Source organism: Cavia porcellus, unplaced genomic scaffold (assembly GCF_034190915.1).
Source record: "Cavia porcellus strain 051 isolate PalLab524CR breed Dunkin Hartley unplaced genomic scaffold, mCavPor4.1 scaffold_5, whole genome shotgun sequence".
Classification (NCBI taxonomy): domain Eukaryota; kingdom Metazoa; phylum Chordata; class Mammalia; order Rodentia; family Caviidae; genus Cavia; species Cavia porcellus.
In genome coordinates, this window is record NW_026947488.1 from 13,563,056 (window position 1) to 13,587,697 (window position 24,642).

Sequence of the window (24,642 nt, forward strand, 5' to 3'; positions counted from 1 at the left end):
GAGCTGACATATCTGTGCTGTGTGATGACAGACTGTGTACATGTGCTTCCTGATGGGCTGTCGGGGAGAGAGGAGGACGTTAGAGGCTGTGGAATGGATGTCACTTTTCTCTTGGTCCTTTCAGGGTAGGGATGCGTCGGTCACCGTCCTAGAGATGAGGTCTCCCATCTGAAATTTGGGCCTTTGGGGAAGCTGTTCCAGGCCAGTGGCTCTGCGTTTGTGGCCCGGGGCCAGGCCCGTGGGGCGGCTGTGTGCTCAGAACAGAGAGGAGCAGGTCCCACTCAGCCCCGGTGGCCGTGGGAACTGCGGGCAGCGATGTTCTCAAGTCCTGCCGGGCTGGGGAAGTGCCCCGCTGGCTCGTGGGGGGCCACCGGCATGGACACTTTCCTGATGGCTTTGTGGTCACCAGAGTCAATAGTGTGAGGGAGGAGAGGTCTGCTCAGTCACCGCAGAAGGAAGCCTCTGGGTCGATATGGCCTGGCCCTGTCCTGGTCCCCTTTGGTGGCGCTGACATCCCCGAACAGGGACGTGCACCCAGCAGGAGGAGGTGGACGGCCTTTTGGATGCAGACGTGGTGGTCATGGGGCGGGAGAGGAAGCCTGGTATGTTTAGCAAGCCCTCCCCTCCAGCAACAATAAACACTACGTTTCAGCTGCAGCGTGTTCACCACGGAAATATGAAAAGAAGGGGAAAAAAGGATAAGAAAACTGAAATTTGTAATTTGTAATTTGAAATTTGTAATTCTGCACTGTCAGTTAGGTTCCATGGCTTCGGGTCAAACCCAAATACCGGTGCCTTAAATGAGGCAGAAGTTCATTTCCTTCTTTTATAATTACAGGGAGCCCAGGCAGACGCGTGAGCTTCACTGTCGTGAGGGACGGAAGCCCCTGCCGCACCTGCTGAGACACTGCTCAGGTGTCACATTGATTATGTCTACCCGGCCTTGATTGGACTGAGCCTGGTCACGTGCTCAGTTTGCTGCAAGGCAGGCTGGGAGAGACGTTTTTTAGCCTCATTTTGGAGGTTTGTGACTAGAAGGAAAGGAGAGAACAGAGAACAGGGTGGCAGCCTGTCCTGGTCACCCCCATACACGGTGTAGGGTGTCGCCTTCAGTCTCTGTTTCCCACCTTATGAAGAGGTAATTTATTGAACCAAAAATGCTATTATACTTTACGTACTCTCCATAACTCGGTTTTCTTCCTAGTTAGGGACACATCAGTGGCCTTTACCTGTGTCACTCAGTGAGCTCCTGCAAGCCATCTTGGCGTGACCGCCCTTTGTCGACATGGATGACAATTTATTTAATGAACCCCCAGCGATGGAGGTGTGAGACATACAGAATTAAATCTGCATACCACGGCGAGATTCACTTTCTCCGCAGGGTAAATGCCAGAAACTCGGAAGGGCAGAGGTAGCGTTTGGCACCTGAGTCTCCCCGACTCTGGGCTGTGAGGGACCTCACAGGGCAGGGCAGGCTGTGCAAGCCCCCTCTGTGTCACTGTGGCTGTTCTGCTGTCCCTGGAGGACAAGGTTCCTGCCACTGCATGGCCCTTTTCTGGACCCCTGGCCGCTGGACACCTCGGGGATGAGTCCTCAGGACACTGCCCTCCCCGTGTCCCTGCAGTGGTCTGGGGTCCCATCCCCCTTCCCCCCCAACATGCCCTCTCAGGTTTCACCATATGCTTAGTGAGGTCACCCCAGCTGAGGCAGGGGTCCTTAGGGGCACCCCGCCCCAACCCCAGAAGATCAAGTTGCCGGTGTTGGTCTCAGAGAGACTGCAGGAGCTCTTTGCCCTTTTTCCCTCCAGGGAGATATTTACCCCCCAGGGCCATAGCCACAGGATCCGGACAGATGGCGGCTCCCCGGGGCATCCCACAGGGCAGCTGCTACCTGTTTTGATACTCCATGGTGTCTGTGACCCACAGTGAGTCACTGGTGTGCGCTGGGGGCGGGGCCCTATTGCCAGGCCAAGGTCTGGTTCTGCTCTCACCAGCGGAATGGCTTGGAGGGAGCTCTTTCCTGCGTAGCCCTTGGCTCCTTGCCTTGTAAGATGGGGACCCCCCACCCCCAGGACTGTTTGAGGATTAGAGCAGGGGAGAATGGATGAGCACCATCTTGATGCCTGTAGTCCCCGTGCTCAGGAGCCTGAGATGGGATGATTCCTTGAGCCCAGGAGTTCGAGGGCAGACTGGTCAACATAGCAAGACCTTATCTCAAAACCAAACCCAACAAACGTCTTAGAGACCCACCTAACACATGATGAAAGCCCAAAAATATTAGGTAAAGTGACCAGTAATAAAAAATACACTGAAGCCAGGGGTGGCCACGTGTAATCTCGGCTGTTCAGGAGACTGAAGCAGGAGGGTCACAGGCTCCAGGTCAGCCCGCGAAGGGTCCCCTAGACAGAGTGATGGTGTGTAAGATCACAGGTGAGTGTGATGTCCCTAGTGAGAACCCTGAGAAAGGTACTGGCTCCTGCTGTGTAGGGGGTGTTGAGACCTTCCTTTGCTGGGGCCCAAGGAGAGGCCTCTTGGAGGAGAGGTCTCCCTGCAAACGGAACGTCTGGGGCCGGGGCTTTCCACAGGGAGCAGCAGGTTGTAAGGCCTGAGTGAAGGGTGGGGTGGCTTGGAGTCAGGCCCAAGGTTCAGGTATGAAAAGGCGGCCATCAGGCTGGGGCCTCGAGGAGCGGAGGGCGGAGGAGGGTCATCACTGGGCCCTCTGGGAAGGGCCTGACTTCTCCCTGGGTCTCAGCTAGGCTTCCCCTTCTGAGCCTCTGTGTGACCAGCGTGTCCCGGAGAATGCATAGGAGCAGCAGCCCTGTCCCTCCCCATCAGATGCCAGGAGCCAAAAGCCTGCTGGGTGGCAAAGAACCCCTCAGGTCGGGAACTGCTGTGCTGGGCTGGGGCAGGGCAGGGTGAGACAGACCTGGCAGTCGGAGACATGTTTTTTTTTTTGTCTTTCTCCTTTTTATCCATACCGGGGGTTGAATTCACTGCCTGCTTGCAAGGCAGGTGCTTATGCCGCTGAGCTAAATCCCCAGCCCCTGGAGTGTCCTGCCACCAAGTAGCTGTTTGGCTTCTGACCAGCAGCTCACGGCATCAGGTCCCAGCTGGTCAGAGGTGGCAGACTGACAGTCCTATAGCTGCCTGCCCCACACTTCCCTCCCCCCTCCCCTCCAATGCCTCAGCAGGCATCACTAATCAATCCAGACACTTGGGTCAGGAGCCCAGTGAGCGGCTTCTCTGGTCTCCTCCTGCCGGGAGCCATCAGGAGCCAGACAGTTCTGGGTTCCAGTTCTGCTCTGTCAGTGTCTGATTGGGTGACCTCAGTCTGGTTACTCAAGCTCTGAGTGCCTCCTCTGAAATCTGGGGGTGCAGGTTGAAAGAACTAATGATGGCATCTTGTGGCTGTCAGCAAAATGTCTGTCGTGTGAATGAATGACACCTGTGTACCTTGTCCTGGGGCGGGCGTGGTGCTGTTTAGCACGTGGCTTGGGATGTCACGTCTGAGCCAGGTGACACTAATGAGCAGGCTGAGTGTGTCCCTAATCTGTAAGGCAGAGGAGTGTGCACACGTGAGCCTGAAGACCTATGTGTGCCCCGGAGGCCTGGAAGCCAGCAGACTGCATCACGGCACCCAGGAGAGGCAGGTGGACACCTGCAGCGGCCGTGGTACCTGCGCCCCAGGGCACCTGTTTATCGTAGCACTGCTGGCAGTGAGGGCATCAGAAGCACCCTGAAGGGTTGCAGTGTGATCTTGGTTACCTTGTACTAATTTTAACTAAGCAAGAAGTGGGCAACTCAAGGTCCGTCTGAGCATGGGCTTCCCAGGAAAGGTTCTGGGATTGATACCAGAGGAAGTTGTTTGCTTGGGGATCACCCTGGGAATCGTCCTTGGGGTATGAGGCAGGGAGGAGAAGGCAGCTATGGCAGGTGGGCTGTCAAAAGGCTGACTTTAGCCTGCTTGGCAAACATGAGGTTGTGAGTTTGATCCCCAGCACCAAAAAAAAAAGGCTGACTTTAGGGTTTTTTTGAGACAGAGTCTCACTATGTAGTTCAGGCTGGCCTTGAACTCATGATGATCCTCCTGCCTCAGCCTCCCAAATGCGAGGATTATAGGCGTGTACCGCTGAAGCTGGCAGTGTGCTATAAACTGCTGCCCCGTGGGTCACTGGTGCCACACACTGTGAGCACACGTGGGGAAATGGCATCTTACTTAGGGCTCCCAAATCTGGGAGTCACAGCAGTGCTGTCAGGGTCAGGTGGGTGGGAAGCCCCGCAAGGCCAGGACCTCGCCGCACCTCAGTAATCACAGCGGATCCTCAGGGCCAGAGAGTAGCTCTCGGCAGTCCCAGGAGGTCTGGAATGTTCCTGTCTGTGTGCGGCTCCTGCCGGTCGTGGCCCAGGACTGTCCTGTGCATGGGAGAGGGGACTCCAGCCGGGAGACACTGCTGGCAGCTGGACATAGTATGCCTGGGCTGAGGCTGTGTGGATACTGTGGATACTGTGCGGGATGTTGGGTGAGAAAAGCAAGTTGCTAACAGCACGTCGTTTACAGCAATCTCGTGAAGATGCAGAGCTGTGTTCTTGTGTTGCTTGTAGATACAAGTGGTGTGGTAAGCGGGGAAGGTGTGCACGAGGATCCGGCCACAGAGCTGGGGAGCCAGCCGGCAGGGCGAAGTCACATGGTGGCACTGGCTTGGTGGTACCGCCTCTCTCCCTTTTCTGTGCTGGGGTTTGACATTCACGTCGTCGTAATGTGGGTAAAGCAGCTGCTCTCGGGTGCCTGCGTCACAGTCACCTGTGTCACACAGCTCTGACCAGGAGATAGCCACATCAGTGTCCTCTCTCTGGGCTACACCTTCCTGTCTCTGGGCTTGAGGGATTTCCTTTCGACAGTGGTTTCAAGAAAACTTGGCATCACATTGGGGTTCGCCAAACCTGATAGCGATGAATTTGTACTGGTTGTTATTTCTTTCTTCTTCTGGGTCCTGGATGCATTTCTTCATCATAGTCATCATCATCATCATCAAAGAGAAAGCAGGGCAGGTGGGGGTGGGTGGTCCAGGCCTGGACCCAGTGTCCACGGCTGGCTCTAGCTTCTAGGGAGCCGTGGAAATCCCAAGGATGGTTTCAGGTCTGGGTCACTTTCTATGAGAGCAGCTTTCCAGAGCTGTCAGGTTTGCACAGACACCCTCCGGGGTCTTTCAACGCCCTGGCTGCCTGGAAAAAGCCAGTTGTGTCTGCTGTGTGCCTTGGGTGTTTGGTTCAAGGGCCGGGCCCAGAGCCCCTGCCGGCCCATTCTCTGCAGGTCAGAGCTGCTTGCTGTGCCATCTTGCTGGCTTGTTTGCAGTTCCTCTGTGGGTGGCCTGAGCCTCCCATTGTCCCTGCACAATAGTGGTGGCCAAGCTCCTGTGGAGAAACTGGGACAGGAAGCCTCATCTAGGCCAGCGGAGTGAGGCTTCCTGCCCTCCCCTCTGTGGGGTGAGGCTGCCTTTGTCTCTCTCCTGTGGGGCGGGGGCAGAGACTGGACTTCCTGTCAGTACCCTTAAGCCTTGCTAAGACATCCTTAAAGAACTCCTGGCCTCTGTCCCCTCCCCGCCATCCTTTCAAAAGCCAGATCGGCAGACTTCTGCCGTGTGTCAGGTCCTGGACCAGGTGCATCCCACACTTTCTGCCTTTCGAGTGCCAGACACTGCCGCCAACCCTGAGGACCGAGTCGTGAACAGGAGAGCATGGCCGCTGCTTTTCATCCCCTTTATCCTAGCACATGGGAAAGCAGGCATGGTATTACTACGGTCCCCATGCCGGGAAGGGTAGTGTACGATTTAGGGAAGTTGGTACACCTTTCTGAGGTCACACAGCAGGTAGGAAGAAAATCTGTGCTTTAAACTTAAATTTAAACTTAAATCCGCGAGTTTCAGAGTTACCTGGCTTATAGACAGCTAAGTTAGGTAGAAACTATGGACAGTCAGGGCTGGACCCTCGAGTCACTGCAAAGGACGAAAACACGTTCCAGCTGTGGCTGGAGGCTGGGCCGCAGGAGACAGATGGAATAACCAGGCCCACATACATTCCCAAGAGATAAGCGATGTACGGTACTTGTTATCACGTGGTCCAGTAAAGTCTTAGATAGCCATCAGTCACCCAGGTGGGTGACCAACACTTCCTGATTAACCTTTTCCTGAAAAAGGTCCCTGTTCCTTCCGTGTACACCTGCCACGTGGCCTGCTTCCCCGTGGATCAGTGTTACCTACGTGGCTATACTTGCAATCTTATTGGTGGATCATAGTTTTGACCCATGTTGTACCCTCCTGGTGATTCCCTCCATGAAACTTCCTTTGAGAAAACAGTTCTTTGGCAGCTGACTTTGGGCTCCCCCATCTCTCAGGGGCTTGCTTTCTCAATGGATATTCCCTACTCTTAACCTTCACTGTTCCTTACAATTCACTCCTTGGTTTTGAAGAACGTGAGGATGGCTTATCTGCCTGACATCCAGCAGGTTGGGAGAGGCTGGGAGGAGTTACATGTTAGTTCCCCTGTAATCACCTCCAATGGTTGGATAGGAATTCAGCTTCATCCCAGCCGGGCTCCCTTCTTATCTTGGCCTATCCATGAGACAATTTATTACATAAATTTATTTATTTATACTTAATTTATTACATAAATTTAGTTTTCATTTTTGTCAGATGGGCTCGTAATTCAAGAAGGGAATGAGGGCCTGAACCGAGGCTTGATAGATAAGAAGGAAGATGGGTAAGGGTGGATTGGTGGAGAATGCCCTGCTGGCAGGAATGGCATGTGCAAGAATCCTGGGCTGGCAGTAGACTGGCTGAAGGTTGCTGATGTGTGGATGGAGCTTTGGGAAGTGAGACCAGGGAGCTTAGCAAGGAGAAGCTCATGGAGACTTTATGGCTCATGAAAGGATTTTGATTTATTTTTTCTAAAGTATGCTGGGAAGCCATAGAGAGTTTTCAGCGGTGGATAGACAGGCTCTAATTTGTGTATTTAAAAGGACCCCTTTGGCTGTGTGTGCATAGAATAAACTTTCAGGAGGGTGTGGGGAGTCAGGAAAGAGGTAACTGTGTTATTCCAGGCGGGAATAGCTGTTGGATGTTGGCCTGCAGGTTAGGAGAAATGATCACGTTTTTCGGGTAAAGCAGATTGAATTTGCCGATGGATAGGCAGTGCAGGACAGGTCTTCCGTTCTCAGGGACAGTGGCGGTGCCTGGCACATAGGGTAGCATGAGTGGACCAAGATAGGGACTGGGAGCGGCTGGGGGCCTTGGATTGGAGGCCCTAGAAGGCAGAGGTGTCCCTAACCAGGTGGAGAGGATTGGGGCAGTGTGGGTTTGAGGGGGGATCTGGAATTAGGTTTCGGCTGTGTCAAGTTTGGGGCATCCCTTGAGCCTCCAGGGGGATGTGGAGGCAGCAGCTGGAGATGAGCCTGGGTTCCAGTGGAGGAGCCCAGGTCGGGGTGTAAATGGGGGCCGGGTGGGTCGTCAGCAAGTGCAAGGGGACTGAGGTTGCCTGTGCTGAGAGCAGGCAGCGACAGGACTGCCTTCCTGTGTCCCAGCTGGCTCTGTGACCTGCCCCTGGCGTGCCACTGCTCCTGTCCTAGCAGGCTGAGCTTGAGCCGTGGCTGGGTCTGTGGTGGCCCCATGTGTGTCACTCTGGGTGACAGGAAAGGGTCTGACAGCTGACTGTAAGGGCTGAGCCTCCTCTGCCACCTGCCTTGCCCTGACCCCTTGCCACCTTCCCAGCACGCAGAGATCTCTTCAGACAAGCGAGGCGGAACACAATGCGCTCCCAGTTGGCCTGCGGCCGGGCTCTGTGACAGGGAGACCATGTGCTTACCGGCGTGGCCTCCTGCCAGGCCCCTGGCTTAACCAGCCCTGGCAGGGCTGGTGGCTGGCAGCCCATCGATGCTCATGTGTCCCCGAGGCTGTGACAGAGCCAGGGACTCCTTTTCCCAGGAGTCTTGGGGCCACTATTGCTAGGCCAGCCTGGGCCAGGACCTGTATGCTGACGTAACCCAGGCAGAGGTTGCTGTGGGTGCTGGCCTCAGTTTCCCTTAGATGCCAGCTGCCCGCCCCACCTTTCATTTTATCCCCTGAGCCAGCCTGTCCTACCCACACCATACTCCAGGCCTGTCTCATACTCCTGGCTGTCTCCCTTTGGTACCCTGTACCCGGTTATACTTAATGTCGTAATCGGTCCCCCCCATAACCAAACTCTTTCACCAGTGCTTAAAACTCTGAGACTGCAGAAAAATATCCTGATTTCTGCCCTGCCTCCCCAAATCAGAGCAGCAGGTGATACTTGGCTGGTGCCTTTCCATTTGGTGGCTGCTCCTCGATGATCCCACCATTCTGTCCATTTTCTGCCACACTGCACGTCTCGCAGAGGAGGCGGTGGCTGGAGGCCCCGGAGCCATCCGTACAGTGGTCCTGGGGGCTGCCCATGGCTGCTGGAGGGACAGGATGGGGCCCTGCACCGTGTGAACCGGCGCAGCAGGAACAGGGCATCTGCGCACGCTGTCTTTTTTTGTTGTACAAAAAGAGGGAAAAATGAAGCTGGGCGTGGTGGCCCACACCTGTCATCCTTGTACACTGGGAGGCTGAGGCAGGAGAATGGCAAGTTCGAGCCCAGCCTCGGCAACTTAGTGACCGAGTCCCTGAAAACAGAAGGAAAGAAAGAATGAGAAGAGGCGAGTGTGTGTGTGTGTGTGTGTGTGTGTGTGTGTGTGTGTGCATGCAGTGACACCCCGGTGCACAACACCCCGGTGCACGTCTATTTTGCATAAAAGGTCCTCTGGCCAGAAACTGAAGGAAGCAGCTGTGGTTCGCACGGCTGTGGGGAGCGACTCGGCGGCCCAGGCCAGGTGTGGGAGGAGACTTTGCATGTTGTTGACACGTGTGTTTTTGACTTTTGAGCCATGTGAATGTTTCACTTGGGAAGTTAAATTTTGCAGAAAAAGGAGAAATTAAAACGGGAAGATCAGCTGTGGCCTGGAGGGGCTGGGGTGGGGGGGCATGGGGTGCGAGCACCTGTGGGCCCAGGCCGTGCTCCCTGCTGGAGGGATGGCCGAAGACTGGACTCATCCCCTTGGCCCCTGCCCGAGTCCTGCTGGTGCCTCCCGGGGCCTGGTGGGCATCGAAGCCACGTCTCTCCTGTGAGTGTCGAATGCTCACCTCTCCCTCCTCTCTCCTAGGCGTTCCTGCACCGCATCCGGCAGAATGTGGCAGACTCGGTGGAGAAGGGCCTCACGGAGGAGAACGTCAAGGTGGGCCCTTGGGCCGAGCCCTTCCCGGGGGTCCCTGCCAGGGGGTGGGGTGCCAGGCCGAGGGCTGTGGGGGATGGCGAGGTGTGTCATCCTGGCCACTGGCTCTGCTTCCTCCGACACCCCTTCCCAGCCCCTGGGCCTCTGTGCTGGAGCTGGGGCCCTGCAGGGCTGTGGACCCCGGGACTTGCTCCTGCGCAGGACCTCGCAGGACCACGGCTGCCTTCACTCCCACCTCCTCGGGTCCGGCCCCCTGGCTTAGAGCCAGTGGAAAATCCCTTCTCATGTGCCTGGGCAGGGGAGCCTGGCACCCCCAGCTGCACTCCCTGCCCTGCACTGTGTCAGGCAGGCTGGTGAGTAATCGGCCCTGGCTTCTCTTGGCCGGGGCTCTGGGGAGTCAGGAGAGCATCAATGAGCCTCTGTGTGCCGCCCCGGCCCGGCTGTCAGAGTGACCTTGTTCCCTGGGAAGCTGCGTTTCCAGCCTCGGTCCTCCAAAGGTCCTGGTCCTTGGAGGAATGGAAAATGAGGGCTAAGGGCATCCAGATGCCCAGCAGTTGGCAGCACACGTGGTCAAGGACACACACACACACACACACACACACACACACACACACACACATGCACATGCACACACGTCCCAGGTTATCTTACCTGCCCCTTGGTAATTCCAAGCCCACTTTTTTGTATAGGAAAGGTGAGGTGAGAGCTGTCACAGTGTCATTGCACGGCTGGTCCTGGGAGACAGGGTGATGCGTGTGTGTGTGTGTGTGTGTGTGTGTGCTGGCGCCCGTGTGTGGGCACAGGCGCACTGAGGCTCGAAGCTCTTTATGTATTCATGCACTCACTGATTTATTCAGCAAGCATTTACTAAGCACCTACTGTGTGTTATATTTACTCCATGCCATTCTAATTTAAAGTTCCTTATTACACTTTTATTTATTTATTTAGAGACGGGGTTCCACTGTGCAGTTCAGGCTGGCCTTGAACTCACTAGGTAGGCCAGGCTGGCCTTGACCTCTAAATGATCCTCCTGTCTCAGCCTCCTGATGTGCTGGGATTACAGACATGTGCTGCTGTGCTTGGCCTTTATTTTACTTTTGAATTGCAATGTATTATGTTTTTCATGAGGGATGATTCCCACAGAGTAAGGAGCACAGGTGCTAGAATTAATTTCTTTCTTTTTCTTTCTTTCTTTCTTTCTTTCTTTCTTTCTCTCTCTCTCTCTCTCTCTTTCTTTCTTTCTTTCTTTCTTTCTTTCTTTCTTTCTCTTTCTGTCTGTCTGTCTGTCGGTCTTTCTTTCTTTCCTTCCTTCCTTCCTTCCTTCCTTCTTTCACCGGACATTGAACTCACAACCTTGCGCTTGCCAGGCAGACACTTACACTGCAGAGCTAAATTCCAGGGCCAAGGGGCAATCATTCTAGTTGTGGGTGTGTGGTGGTCACACATGACATGGGCCAGGTGAGGGCAGGTGGGTTTCCTGTCCCACATTGTCCCATGTTGTCGTATGTGGCCTGAGCTCATGCTTTTTCATTGCTCTGTAGTACTCCATAGTGTGAATGATGCATGGTTTACATAGCCATTCTGTGGTAGATGGATGCTTGTCCTTGTTTCTTTTAGTTTCTGGCTGTTGTGTCCACTTTTGCATATGTTTTTTGGGAGGGCATTTCTCATTTCTTTTGGTTGTGTCACCAGATAATGCAATTGTCTTATTGAAAATTACTATATTTTGAAAACTTGTAGCCATTCCTTGAAATAAGTGTAACAGTAGCATGTAAGATACGGCTTTAACCTAAGCAGACTCAGTCCCGTGAGCTTGGCGGGGGGAAAGGGAAAAGTAACAGCGTAGATACCTTGGGCCCACTTCAACGATGGGTCCCCCCAGTCCCCCTCAAGGTCAAGGAGGAAGATACTTTGGCTCCTTCAGACCAGAGCAGGGAGAGGATTCCAGCTCCTGGCCTCTGCCCGCCACCCTCAGATCGTCCCCATCTGCAGGCTTTCTGGTGCGTCTGAAGGACCCTCAGGGTTGAGCTTCCTTCCTGAGGTCCTGATTCACCTGTCGCCTTCTCAGAGTGACTGTCCCTGGCAGCCACCATTATTTAGATTTGCAGGTGTCCTGTCCCGAGAGCCCTGGTTTTATTCTTTTCTTCTCCCTTTCTCACCACCCCAAAAACTCTTATCTAACTTCCTGTTGGCCGTGTTCTTCCACTAGAATGTCCCTGCTGTGGAGGCAGAGCCCCGGCCTCTCCCTGAGCCTGGTACATCGTAGGTGCTCACAGTAGGTGACGGGGTGAGCAGCTTCTTCTCCCTGCATTTATTCACTGTGTTTGATTTTTGAACTATGTGATCACTTCAAAATTTAAATGTCAAATATACTTACTAAATAAAAGGAAACTGGAGTTTATTCAGTTTAAAGTCACCTTAAATAAAAAGAAAATGTCTCCTAGACCCCCCCAAGTCCTACAGTTGCTAAGTTATCATCCAAGAAGTCTCTGTCCTAGCATCCGTAGAACTGGCATTTTCTGGTGTTCTTTTACACAAATAAACCCATAATGGAACCCTGTCCAGAACCTTGATTTCTTTTTTCCCTCCCACCTAACAGTACCCACTGAGGATCACTGTAGGATTCTGTACCCATGAATATAGACCTACAGATTCATTTTTCATCCTGCATAGCATTCCTGCATGTGGAATTCATTTAGCTATAATTTACCTCTTCCCTGCCACTGTGGGGACCTCAGGGTGCGCTCAGCCTGTGTGAAACACCGTGGCACTGTCCTCTCTCACTCCTGATTCGTGACAACCAAACACTGCACATTTGCTGGGGCAAAAGTCCCCCTGCTTGGAAATGACTGATCTGAAGGTTTAAATGCTAAGAGACAGAGCTGGCAGACACCTGCCATCCCAGCACTCGGGAGACTGAGGCAGGAGGATCATCGTGAGTTCAGGGCCAGCCTGAGCAACATAGTGAGACACTGTCTCAAAACAGCAGCAACAGAAAAACAAAACCAAAAGCCAAGCAAATAAAATTTAATGTTGCTGGATCAAATGATCTTTGCATTTAAGACATTTAGACTGAATACAAGGCAGCAGACGATCTCGCATGCCCTATGACAGTTTGAGTAGCACAGTTCAGATCCTTGCCGTGTATTGCCTGTACCACGTCACTGTTCTGGCCGTGTGTGTGAGGCACTCACCGTCACAGATCAGCCTGATGGTTGGACACCGTGGGCTCGGGGTGTGGCGGATGTCTGTGTACTAAGTCTTCTCTCTCTGTTGCGTGCTGGGCAGGTGGCTCTGGGAATGTATGTTACTGCTTTTCTCTGAGCCCCAGTTCCTAACTGATAAACTGGGGGTCAGAATAGTTTCTACATCATGGAGGATTTGTGAGGATTAAATGCCATAACTGAATGTAATGCTCTTATCATGGGATCAGTCGTTAATCCTGATTAGTAAATAAATGGTGGTCATATTTCTGCCATGATTATTTTTGTGAATGGTAAATTGGCTACCGTGTTTGAGAATGCCTGTTTGGCTCTAAGTGCTCTTATTTCCTCGCCCTGCCCCTTATCATCATCATCATCGTCGTCATCGTCGTCCCCTTGCAGAGCTGAGCCTGGGTCCTCTGGTGTCAGGCAAGCGCCATACGCCTGAACTACATCCCAGCCGTGTGTGGTTTGCGCTGTGATTAACGCTATCCTTGGCTTCCCCTGTGCCCACAGATCCTGTTCTCAAACATTGAAGACATCCTGGAAGTTCATAAGGATTTCCTGGCTGCCCTGGAATACTGTCTACACCCGGAGCCTCAGTCTCAGCATGAACTCGGGAATGTTTTCTTGAAATTTGTGAGTATAACGCTCCAGCCCCTAGGGGACTCCTGGCTGTCGGGGGCAACCAGGTGGGCAGCAGCCCAGCCTTGCACCCCGGGAAAAGGAAGCGGGTCAGACCTGCAGAGCACAGGAGATTTTAGCAGATTATCCTTCCGCTCGATTTGTTGTGAAGCGTGACTCTTGCGGACTGGCTGTCTTGGGGGAACCCTGTGCCACAGAATGACCAACAGAGACAGCCAGTGGAGAAGGGGGTGGCTTTGGCATCAGAAGGACCTGGGCTTAGTTGGGCTTGGCCACCCTCTGTCCAGTGAGGTGTGTGATGCTTGGTCCCGTCTCGGGGCTTGTCACCCTAAGGTGTCTCCTCTCTTGGGGGCCCTAGGTCCCTGGGAATGGCGGGGCTTAGGCCACCCATGGCCACAGCTTTCCTTACCTTCTGGTGCTGCACTGATGGGACCTCCTTCAAGGGAGAGAGCCAACCTAGCCTCACTACCACCTCACTCCTCCAGGTCGCCTCTTGATGGCCACAGCCCAGGGTGCTGGGGCGTGGGTGGCCTGTGCCCAGGGAGCAGCAGCTCAGAAGTGGTGACAGGCAGGGGGCCTGCTCCTGGCCAGGCTGCTGAGCGGCTCGTTCGCCGTGCTGTTCTCACAGGCTGTGCTAGTGTGTGTCTTAGTTACTTTTCTCTTGTTGCTGAGACAAGATACCCTGCGCCCAAAGTTAAAGAAGACGAGGTTTGTTTAGCTTGCAGTTTGTAGAGGTTTCAGTCATCATAGGCCAGCTGTAGGGCAAGGTGACTTCACAGAGAAGACCAGTTCATGGCAGGCAGAAGGTCACCAGGTGATAAGGGGCCTTGTTAGAAAGGTATCTTTATGTCCCTGTTGTCTTCTCCAGACTATTCAGGGCAGGTCGCACTCACACCCTTGATGTCAGTGCTTTTGACCCCAGCATGGCATCATGAATCAATCCCAGTGTCCCACACTCTAGATCCAGCCACCTCTGAAAAAGCCTCACCTATGACTGCTTGAGTCTTTGGAGGGACATCTAGACACAAGCCATAACAGTGTGCCTCAGTGTTCTCATCTGTAAAATGGATAAAACTTACTATGTGCAATTACCTCATCTGTAAAACAGAGATGGTACAATGTCCCTTCAAGGGTGCTTGAGAGAATCAGTCAAGGTAATAGTGGTGGGCACATCATAAGTGCTCTGTTAATGTTTGCTCAGTTGCATGTGTGTTTGTTTATGGGATTCAGTGCTCTCTGGCACTGCCTGGTCCTCTAGGCCATAATTGTGTGCACGGTCCCTTGGACTGGGCTCACTGGACCACGTGCTAGGCTCTTGGGGATCTGTAATGAGCTGCCCAAGATCCCTGCCCAGCCTGTCCTTCCTACCTGCTGTGAGGCCCAGTGTCCAAGGTGGTGACAGGAATGAAGTGTTTTGGAGATGGCGTCTCCTCGAGCTGCCAGAGAGACCTGCCGGGGATCTAATCCTGGCTTCTTCACGCCTCCTCTGAGACCCCTTCAAAGGCACCCATGCTGGAATAATCCACTCTCTCCTGCTGGCCGGTCTGCTCCACACATGGGACCTCAGTTCCAGGCTGCCCACACCCGTCTTCTGGAATGCGCCGAGCCTGTCCCCAGAGGCTTTGAGTGGTGGATCCTTCCAGTCCCTGTGCGCTCCCTCTGCCTCAGCATCTTTTCCAAGCACCCTTCTCTGTGAGTCCTCTCACATCCACCTGTTTGAAGCTGGCGGGCCCACCTTCCTGCCCCCGAGATGGTGGTCTTCGCTCCCTCTGACTTAACACATATTTTGCTCCTGTGTTTTTCGTGTCTCCTTCTGGAATGTTAGCAGCCAGGGGCAGGGACTTGGTCGTGTGCACTGTCCTGTCCCTGCCTCAGAAGCAGAGCCTCGGCCAAGGAAGGGAGGAAGGCAGAGCTGGGCTTTGAACCTTCCTGGAGGCAGAGCCAAAGGTCACGTTGACTCAGGTGCTGCGTGTGTGGTTTCTGCTCTCTCTGTACCCCTTGTGTTATTTGTTTAGTCCTTTAAAGGTTGACTCACTTAGAAACCTTCAACAAACTTGAAAAGGGGAAATTTTCATCATCATTGGAAATAGAAAATGGAAATGGAAAAATGATACTTGCTATAAATAGGCTTCCTAAGAACAAATGCATAGATTCCAAATTGTGTCACCACGTTCTGTCCCAAACTCTTGCCCACCCGCGTCTGGGCGTCTGAGTGCCAGGCCCGCCCTCGAGTTCCTCAAGCTCCACGGCGTTAGGCTGCCATGAAGCTGCCACGTCACACCTCCTGAGTCCTTCCTTGAGCTAATTGTGACAGTCACCAGAGGACCCAGCTTTCTCGGTGTGAGTCAGTGTTTGTAATTTCAAATCACATTTTTAATTTCCAGTTTAAAATCATCCCCTCTGCCTCCATGCTCTCTGAGGGTGTCACTGAGTCATCCTGTCTCAGGGGTTTGAGCAGCAGCCCCTGCGGCTGGCCGAGTTGCTGGAGGCTGGAGGTGAGCACGAAGGTGTCCTCTCTCAGCAGCCATTCGAGCGTGGGCACCTGTGTTTCGCAGGTCGGGGTGTGGCCCTCCCCTGAAATAGGTGGAGAGCCTCGGCAGTGGGTCCCTTGTGGAGGCTGCTGAAGGCTGGAGGCTCCAGTGCCCGGAGGAAGGCCGTCTCTGCCCCCCGATGATGGAATAACCCCAAAGGAACAAGGCCCCGTATCCAGTCTCTTTCCCAAGATTAGCTACCTGCTGGATATGCTTTCCCACGGGCCAAAGAGGTGGCAGCTAGGGCGGCCGGGGAGGAGGTAACTGGGAACAGACTGCGCAGACAGGCTGTCCACGGAGGCCAGATAGATGCAATTGTAGCACACGTTTGCATAGCTAGTAAGTGCCAGAGTGGGAGGGAGGCTGGACATTGTGGCTGGGACATCTTACATTGTAAAGTCTCCTGTAATACACGTTAAGCATCTGCTAAGCAGCGGGCACTGTATTAGGTCCTAAGGACCCGGCACGAAGCAGAACAGACTTACTGCTGGGACACTCACAGGCTGAGAGATGGAGGGCACATTAGCAGACAAGGGCATTTCAGGTGGCCGTGTGGATCGTGACAAACATGAAATGAAGGGGACCTCAAGACTGACTGTGACTGAGGCTGCTGCTTCAAATCAGAAAGTCAGGGCTGCAGTCCTTCTCAAAGGAAAACACGACGTGCAAGTAAATTATAGTTCCAGGTAAACAGCACACAGAGATGTCTTTTTTTAAATCTCAGTACATCTCACGCAGTAGTCGTGACGTACATCAATGGTTTTCAGTTGTGCATCTGAGCTCAGCATTCAGCTGTGTGTCCTGTGTTTTGTGTGGCAGCTCCAGACAGGGACGGCCTGCCCCAGGGGGTGAAGTGGGATGACCTCTGGAGGTGGTCCAGGCTGAGCCAGAAGCAAGCCTGGCACATCAGAGGGCAGAGGGAGCAGGCAGGGGTGTCACGGCCAGGTCCAGGAGGGCTTTGTGGCGGACACCAGGAGTATAGGCTTTGTTTTGAGAGTCACAGGAAGCTGTGGGGTGGCTGACTGGGTCTCACCCCCTCCCTGTGCTGGGTGGATGAATCAGTGACAAGTAGGGGAAACCTCGCAGTACGGACACCTGTCTCTTGTCCCCGCCCTGCTGGAGGGGGTGCCCACATTCCCAGCTCCTTCCTGCCTGGTCTCAGGCTTTCTGGCTGTGAAATGAGTGGGTTGGAGGAGGTGGTCCCCTCAGTCATTGTCACCACCCAGGCACTGTGAATAGCTGCTACTACCTGTGACAATTCTCATGTTGCCCCCCTCCCCCGGGGGGCTGGGTTCCCTCCTAGCTGTCCCCTCCTGGCAGCTGTCCATTTCTTCTTTATACCCCAAGCCTGCAGCCACATGGTTCCCACACCCCACATCGGTGTGTGCACAAGCGTGTATTGGATTCTCCCTATGACAGTTACACACCACAAGGCCTGGGGAGGACATGGAACATTTGGATCCATCGCTGTCTAAGCAGCCTTTGCAGACTTGAGGGTCTCGGGCCTGAGGTGCAGCTGCGGCGGCTCCGTGGAAGGCCGTGGTGTGACTGCCTGGCTTTCGAGGTGGGGAGGTGGCCATTTGTTGGACTTAACATCTCCAGGCCTCCAATGTAGGGCCCACCCCTTTCCTGGAGCTGGAGGAGAGGATGAGATTGCAGACCACTTCAGGGAAGGATCTCCGGGGATGAGGCATCTTGTCACTTACTCTCTTCTCACGTGTCTGAGGCACACACCACTAATTGGTCACAGCCTTGTGTCCCTGGGCTCCCGGTGGTATCTCAGGTGGGTTAGCCTGTTTCTGCTTCCCAGCCCCGCCCAGTCCCGCCCCGCCCCGCCCCGCCCCACTGTGGTCAGCTTGGATTGTGCTTCTCATCTTCTTCCATTTTTCAGAATATGCCTCTAGCAAGATGTTTTCATTGTAAATAATGAAAACACCAGCCCAGGCTTAAACAAAGGACTCTGGGGGTGAATATAAATGAAATGTTTGGAGAGATGGGCTGGCTTCAGGCATAGCTGGATCCAAGAGCCCATACGGTGTTTGCAGGACCTGGGCTCCGTTTTCCTGTAGGTGGGCTTTGGTCTTAGAGGATGGTGGTGCTGTATAGGACACGTGGCACCCGTGTGCCTAAGGTAGCTCTCAGCAGCCCTGGGCTGACACGCTCAGCTCAGCAGCAATTCAGAGAGAGCCTGTCTTCTGCAAACAGAGAGAGCCCTCCTGTTGGAATCTTGCAGAAGACAAGGGCTCACCAGTGAGTGTGGGCCACATGGCTGCTATTGGCCTGATTGGTTAGGCTGGGGTCACTTGTTCATCTGTGGTGCTGCGGGGGCGCTGGGTCAGTCTGGAAGAGCATGGAGCTGGGTTTTCCTGGCTCCTTTTACTTTGTTCCTGCTTTCTTTCATTTGTCAAATAGTCACGATGTCTCGTCCCTGCCAGGCTCCGCAATAGTGGCTTTAGAGGCAGGTCTCACCCATGGAGGTCCCACCTTGGGACGTGGGGAAGATGGAAAGTGTAGGACTGAGATCCGCATCACAGCTGCCTCCCCAGACCCCCATATCTCCCCAGCTGCGTCCCTCCTGCTCTGTCCCATTTTTTGCCTTGGAAACCTACCCATCCCATGCTCTGCCCTGTCACAGATCTGCTCATCCATGAGATGGTGGATTTTTTTGAAATAATGACAATGGTGATGATGGTGACAACAGCATGATCATGCAGTAATGATACCAGTTGGTTTCTATAATGCACTTTTAGACACTTAAGATAAATTCATCTGTTAGTGCTCTCATCAGCTCTATGAAGAGGATGCCGTCACTGTCCATGACCTGTAGATGAAAATGCAAAGGCTCAGAAACTTGCTTTGTCTGAGGTCACAGAGCTGGGAACTGGGGGCGTCAGGTTAGGTACATGGGTGGCCGCAGAACATGTGCTCGGCACTGAACCTGCTGATGGTGGGTGCTGAGGGTGGTCACGGGGGCTTTTGGTGTCTCACCTCAGAGCAGCACTAACAGTGGGCTTTGTTGGTCCTGGGGCCACTCAGGCCATGGGCCACAGATTTTGTGTCTCTCTCCATCTCCTGAGCCTGGCTCACTTCAGGCTTCAGGGATCCTCTGCTGAGCAGCTCTGGGGGCAGCCACTTCCTGTCCCTCCCACCAGGTCCCTCCCACCCATTGCAGCTCAGGCCCCAGAGCCAAATGTGCATGTCCCTCCTGTGGTTTTAGGTGTGACTGCTGAGCCCCTGTGGTCCTGATGTCCCTTCGCCTCTCTCTTTTGGTCATAGTCCATGAGCCAAAGCTTACTTGGGATGCCCCAAAATGGAAAAGATCTGCTTGGACCTTGTTGGGGTGCCGAGGGTCTACTGTTTAACTTGCCTGTTGTTGTTTTTACATCCCAGCCCCTGGGTGGGCTGCACAGGTTGGGGGAGGGAGTAGAATGTTGAGATTTGTATGTTTTTGCATGCCTGGTGGTGTTTGGAGCATGTAGCTTGTATGCATTGACGCTTCAGAAGGTTGAGTGGGCATGGAGTCTGTCAGTCCTGTGGGGTGTGTGTGTGTGTGTGTGTGTGTGCAACCATTTCAGGTTATTTTTTTGTGGCACTGGGGACTGAGCCCAGTGCTATTGCATTGAGTTACATCTCCAGGGACCCTTCTGTCTCTTTTTGAGAGAATCTCACTGAGTCACCAAGTTGTCTGGGCTTGGTTCAAACATGCCATCCTGGTGCCTCAGCCTCCCAGAGTGCAAGAATTACAGATGTGTGCCATCGCACCTAGCTATGTTTTGTGTTACTGTGATGCTGTTTGTTTTGGCATTTTCCCTTAATGATTCATACTTGCCAGTCGTGTTCATAGTATTTTTTTTTTGTCTTTTTCCTTTTTATCAGTACCAGGGATCGAACTCATGACTGCCTGCTTGCAAGGCAGGCGCTTATGCCACTGAGCTAAATCCCCAGCCCCATGTTTATAGTATTTTGAAATATCCTTTGTGCTTACTGTGGCCAGGACTGTTCTAATATTTCATCCTCTAGCAGCCCATGTATTGAATCTGTTCTTATGTCCATTTTATAGATGAAGAAGCTGAGGCAGAATGGGGAGGCAACTTGCCCCACTCACCTGCTCCTTAGGTGTGTGGAGCTGGATTTGCTTCACCATTCTGCCAAGTGCCCTTTGGTGCTCAGCCTGGGGGTTTGTGACTTAAGATTTTACCCTGGGCATTCGCCTCCTACTTCCCTCCCTGATGCATGCCATGACCCCGAGCTGGGCATCATGTGGAGGCTAAGAAGCGTGACTTGTTCTTGGTCTGTCCCTGTGTCAGTGGGTCTACTGCAGTGATGACCATGGGCAGCTGAGGTGAGGTACAAATGCATGCATCCATTCTCGGCAGCAGAGCGTGGGCAGCGCTGGGTGCCAGTGCAGTCTCTGTGTGGCCGTCCACCCTGGCTGGGGTGCTGGTGGCCCTGTGCGCTTACTTATTTTGGTGCCATCTCGCTCCTCCTCTCTGGTTGCTTCCTTCCTGCAGCTGCCCATCAGAAGCCAGCTGGGGGCTCCTTCAGGAGCTGCTGGCTCTGCAGACCCACCCTTTCCTTCCTTAGGGTCTGTTGCCCACCCCAGCCCAGGTCCAGGCCCTGCAGCTTTCCTCCCTGGGGGCTCCCCCAGGACATCCTTGTTTGGGCTTTGGCCAGACCGTAAGGCTTTCGGAACCAGGAACACTTGGCTGAGAACTTCCTTCTAAGGAAGCTGCTGTCCCATCCTGTCCAGGAAACCATGACTGATGAGCATGGACCTGGTGACCCTCAAGTCACCTTTGGGCTGGAACCCAGCTCTGGGTTCAGGGGCATAAAAACTCCATGATGCCACCTTACTATTGGGAACACTGAGGCACAGGGAGAGCAGGTGACCTGCCCGAGTTCATAGCTGGGAAATGCAGAGCCAGGCTGAAGCCAGGCAGCGTGGCCTGGTCTGTGCTGCTTCCCCAGAGGTTCCGTAAGCTGCCAGGTGCAGAACCGGAGAAATGGAAGCTGAGGGTCCCGGAGTGAGCCGGGGCTACCCTTCCTGCCGTGGCCTCTTCCGCAGGGTCCTAAACGTCTCGTCCTCGCAGGGCGCCTGCCTTCCTGCTGTGCTGTACCCATGCACTCTATCCTTGTCTTGCAGAAGGACAAGTTCTGCGTGTACGAGGAATACTGCAGCAACCACGAGAAGGCCCTGAGGCTGCTGGTGGAGCTCAACAAGATCCCCACGGTGCGCGCCTTCCTGCTGGTGAGTGTCCGCATCCCTGCCGCCCGTCCCTTGGCTTCAGCCTTGGGCGTTCAGCCGGCCTGCGCTGCCTCACCTCTTCTTCCCTGGCTGTAGTTATCGCCAGCTTCTCCTTCAGGGGCCGGCGAATGGACATTTTTTACTTCCTGGACAGTACAGGCCAACAGCTCCTCTTGTCCTGTTATAGCCGTAAATATTAGCGGCCAGAATAACATGTAAAGGAACAAGCTTGCTTGTGTTTCAATAAAACTTTATTGGCAAATACAGGCAGAGGGCTGGATTAAGGTCAACCGTGCCAATGCTGCATCGGAGTAATAGTACTAGTGGAAGTGATAGCGGTAGTGGTAATTATTGTTACTACCATTATTACTAAGATTATAGTATTGTTAGGATTATCTAATAAGCAAAAGAAAATCCAGTTAAACTTGGCTAAACAAAACAGCAACAGTAAAACAAATGTACTGGTTCACTTTTCTGGTAAGGTTAAGACCTTAATGGGCTTCAGGCACAGCAGAGTCTCGGTGTTTAAGTCACGTCCAGAATGTGTCTCTAGCTCTGCCTTTTTCATTCTTGGCTCCATTCCTGGCAGGATCTTCTCAAGTAGTAGCAACACGGCCTTCAGAATCTCCCCACTTTTACCTCTCCAATTAGAGCAACTTTGGGATAAACAGAGCTTCTCTGTTCCCATAATAGCAGTGCAGAGCAGAGCCTGATGCTCATTGGTTAAGTTTAGCTCAAAAACATAATCCCTCAACCAGTTGCTTTGGTTGAGTGATGTTCTGATTGGTCACTTCCGGAGGTGGAGGGTGGAGTTTGAGGGTGGCATGGATCCCAAAAGGAGAGTTGTTTGTATGTATGAGAATTCGAGAAAGAGGTGGGAATGGAGATTGGTCAGGCAAAAAAGCAGACATTCTTGATGGCGTTCCCACACTTGCAGAGAACTTCTCTTCCAGGTAAACCAGGTTCTCATTTGGTTCCTCCTTTGGGTGTTCCAGACCACTGTCTGTGTGTATGAGTGGGCTTTGCAGACATCCCAATGAACTGGTTGATTATTTTAATCAAGATGGACATTTATTTCCCCCTTATGTTGACAGTGTGGTTGTAGATAGCTGGGGTGGTCAGGAGTCCAGGCCTTAGGGTGTGGCCCTCACTGCTGAGGGCTAAAATGACAACCCACCCTGATCTAATTTCAGGTCGTGGGCTGCAGGACAGGTGAGGACAGCACACTGTGTCTTTTTAAGGGCACAACAGGAAGCTGTGTGCATCTCTTCTGCTCACGTCTCATTGGCCAGACTATAATCATGTGGCCACATTTAGCTGCAAGGGAGGCTGGGAAATACAGGCTTTACTCTGGTCAGTGCAGCGTCCAGTTAAAAGTTGTATTGCTGGGAAAGATGAATACTGGGGATGGGGCCTCACAGGCTTTGCTGAAGCTGATTTTGGTGGTTCCACACCTGAAAAGTAGTAAGTTCATCCCAGTCCCCGGCCTAGTCTTTCACCTCAAAATCTCTCCTCTTGTCATGCCCGTACTATGGTTTGTTTTTCCATCAACCCATATGGAATTCAGCACACAAAGCCAGTTAAATGACACGGCATAAGGAGTGGTGGCAGCTTTCCAGACAGCTAGACGATACCACGAAATTCCCAGTCCTATTTCTCTTTAGTACCCAGTCTATAGCACAGCATTTCTGTGATTCTGATTCACAACGTCATACATACATTTTCCCTCTGAGTTCCTGCTGTTCAGCCTTGTTCTCCTGGCCATCTGAGGAAGGTGCATTGGCTGACTGGTCTCGTTTTTGCCTCCAATGTACCAAGCTGAGTTGACTGAGCCTTTTTACCGCTGCAGTCTGAACCTTCACATTAACCTTTGTGCACCTCGCTCACAAAATCCTGTGGGCAGAATGCAAAGATAATGGCACATTAGTGCCAGGCCACATGAGGATGGAGATGGCCACATTTGTGCCTTCTTTAGGCAGCACCATCCTGCCATGGTCCTCACTGCCCAGGGTCCCCCTTCCCCACTTGGAGGGTGTCCCTTGGCCTCAGCTGGGTCCTGGGAAGCAGGAAGCTGCCAGGAAGGTGAGCGCAGGGCCATGGGAATGGAAGAGCCCGGCATCCCCTTCCTGCCGCTCTCTGTGCCGTCTCCCTGGCCGGCAAACTGCGTTTCCCCAGCAGCAGCTGGGCGGGGCCTGGAGGGCAGCGGAGGATGCGTGCGGTGCCAGCACACTTACCATCTGTCTCCCTCCTTGTTGGCATCTCCCAGCTCTTGGCCACCTGCGAAAGAGCTGTTGTGAGTCTGTTACGGGACGTGAAGGCGTTGGGAACAGAGTCTGGCCTTCATTCATGCTGTGCTGTGCACCAGCTGAGCGATGGGCCAGGGACTTGAGTTTTTTCCTGTGCCTCCATTTTCTTGTCTGTTAAATGGGGGAGATTTAGTCATTTCTTCATTCAGCAGCTTCTGATCGAGCACCTGTTGTCTGGTAGACATCATTTTAGGTCCTGCGGCTCCGACAGTGGACAGGGCAAGAAAGTCACTGTCCTCATGGAGTGGCCATTCTAGAAGGGGAGACTTGGTACATTGTGCGGCATTAAGGAAATAAAGGAATAGAGGATGGCAGGATGTTTTAAGGGAGCTGGGGTGTGGCTGCAGTTTTAGAATGGTCTTTGGGGAAGCTGTGTCTTAGATGACACTTAAACAGAGGAGTAGGTAAAGTGGAGGGGAGGCAGGGAGAGTCTGGAGGGAAAGCATTACAGATAGAGTAACTGCAGTGCGAAGGCCCTGAGGTAGAAATGTTTGAGGGGCAGCTGGAAGGACAAGCATGAAGACTGGAGAGGAAGAGGAGCCATGAGATCAGGCATTGAAAGAGGACGGTGATGTGGGAGTGGTTAGTCCTTGAGGAGCGTCCGGAGCTTCACAGGACTGTAAATGGAAGTGCAGCATTCGTGCCTAGCGCACCTGCAGAATGACGCCTGTTTACATTTGCCACGCTCCCGTGGAGATGGAGTCAGAACACTTCCGTGGCTCCGGAAGGTCCCCTCCCGCTGCCTCCCAGCCGTGCCCTCTGCCTCCAGGGGGATGCGGGTGGTTTTCTGACCAAGGCTTGGCTGCCTCTCCTGGAACCCGTGTGGATGGATTCCGACAGGATCCTTCGGGCCACGCAGTGTGTGTGGGCTTCGCATGCAGGGGCCGTGCGGTGCTGCTGGGGAACAGTCCGTGTCATTCCGCATGGGGTGGGAAGCCACGGAGCTGATTTGCGTTTGGAAAGACTCCCCTGGCGTGTGAGGGGAGAGGTGGGGAGAGGAGAGGCTCAGATCCTTCCCGATTGCTGGTGGCCTAAGCAGCACAACCTACGCTGTCAGGGTTTAGAGGCCAGAGACCCAAAGCCGAGGGGCGGCAGGGCTGTGGCCCCTCCCTCCGAGGCGTGGGGTGGCCTCAGATGTTCCCTGGCTGTGAGGGCATCGCTGCCCTGTCTGGCCTGCGTTCTCACGTCCTTTTTCTGTGTCCTCTCTTCCTCTCATAAGGACACCAGGCAGTGGATTTAGGGCGCCCCTCTTCTAATGTGGCCTCACCTTAGCTAATTATATTTGGAAAAATCCTATTTTTCAAATAAAGTCACATTCGGAGGCCTGGATGGGTGAGGCGTTTTGGGGACCACCTTGCAGCCGACTACAGGTTAGTGCATGGGTCCAAGCAGGAGGCCCGGGCACTGAGAACTGGGTGGCAGCAGATACT

General features: G+C 53.5%; 1 protein-coding gene across 2 annotated transcripts in view; it reads left to right on the forward strand.

The window, feature by feature from the left end:
• Prex1 (phosphatidylinositol-3,4,5-trisphosphate dependent Rac exchange factor 1) overlaps positions 1-24,642 on the forward strand; it is a 164,243-nt gene that overhangs the window by 62,017 nt on the left and 77,584 nt on the right. For both annotated transcript variants that reach the window (XM_023564245.2, XM_063248205.1), the window contains exons 2-4: positions 9,214-9,285; positions 13,002-13,124; positions 20,805-20,909. In XM_023564245.2, coding sequence (XP_023420013.2) covers positions 9,214-9,285; positions 13,002-13,124; positions 20,805-20,909 — 300 coding nt within the window. The remainder of the gene's footprint in view (positions 1-9,213; positions 9,286-13,001; positions 13,125-20,804; positions 20,910-24,642) is intronic.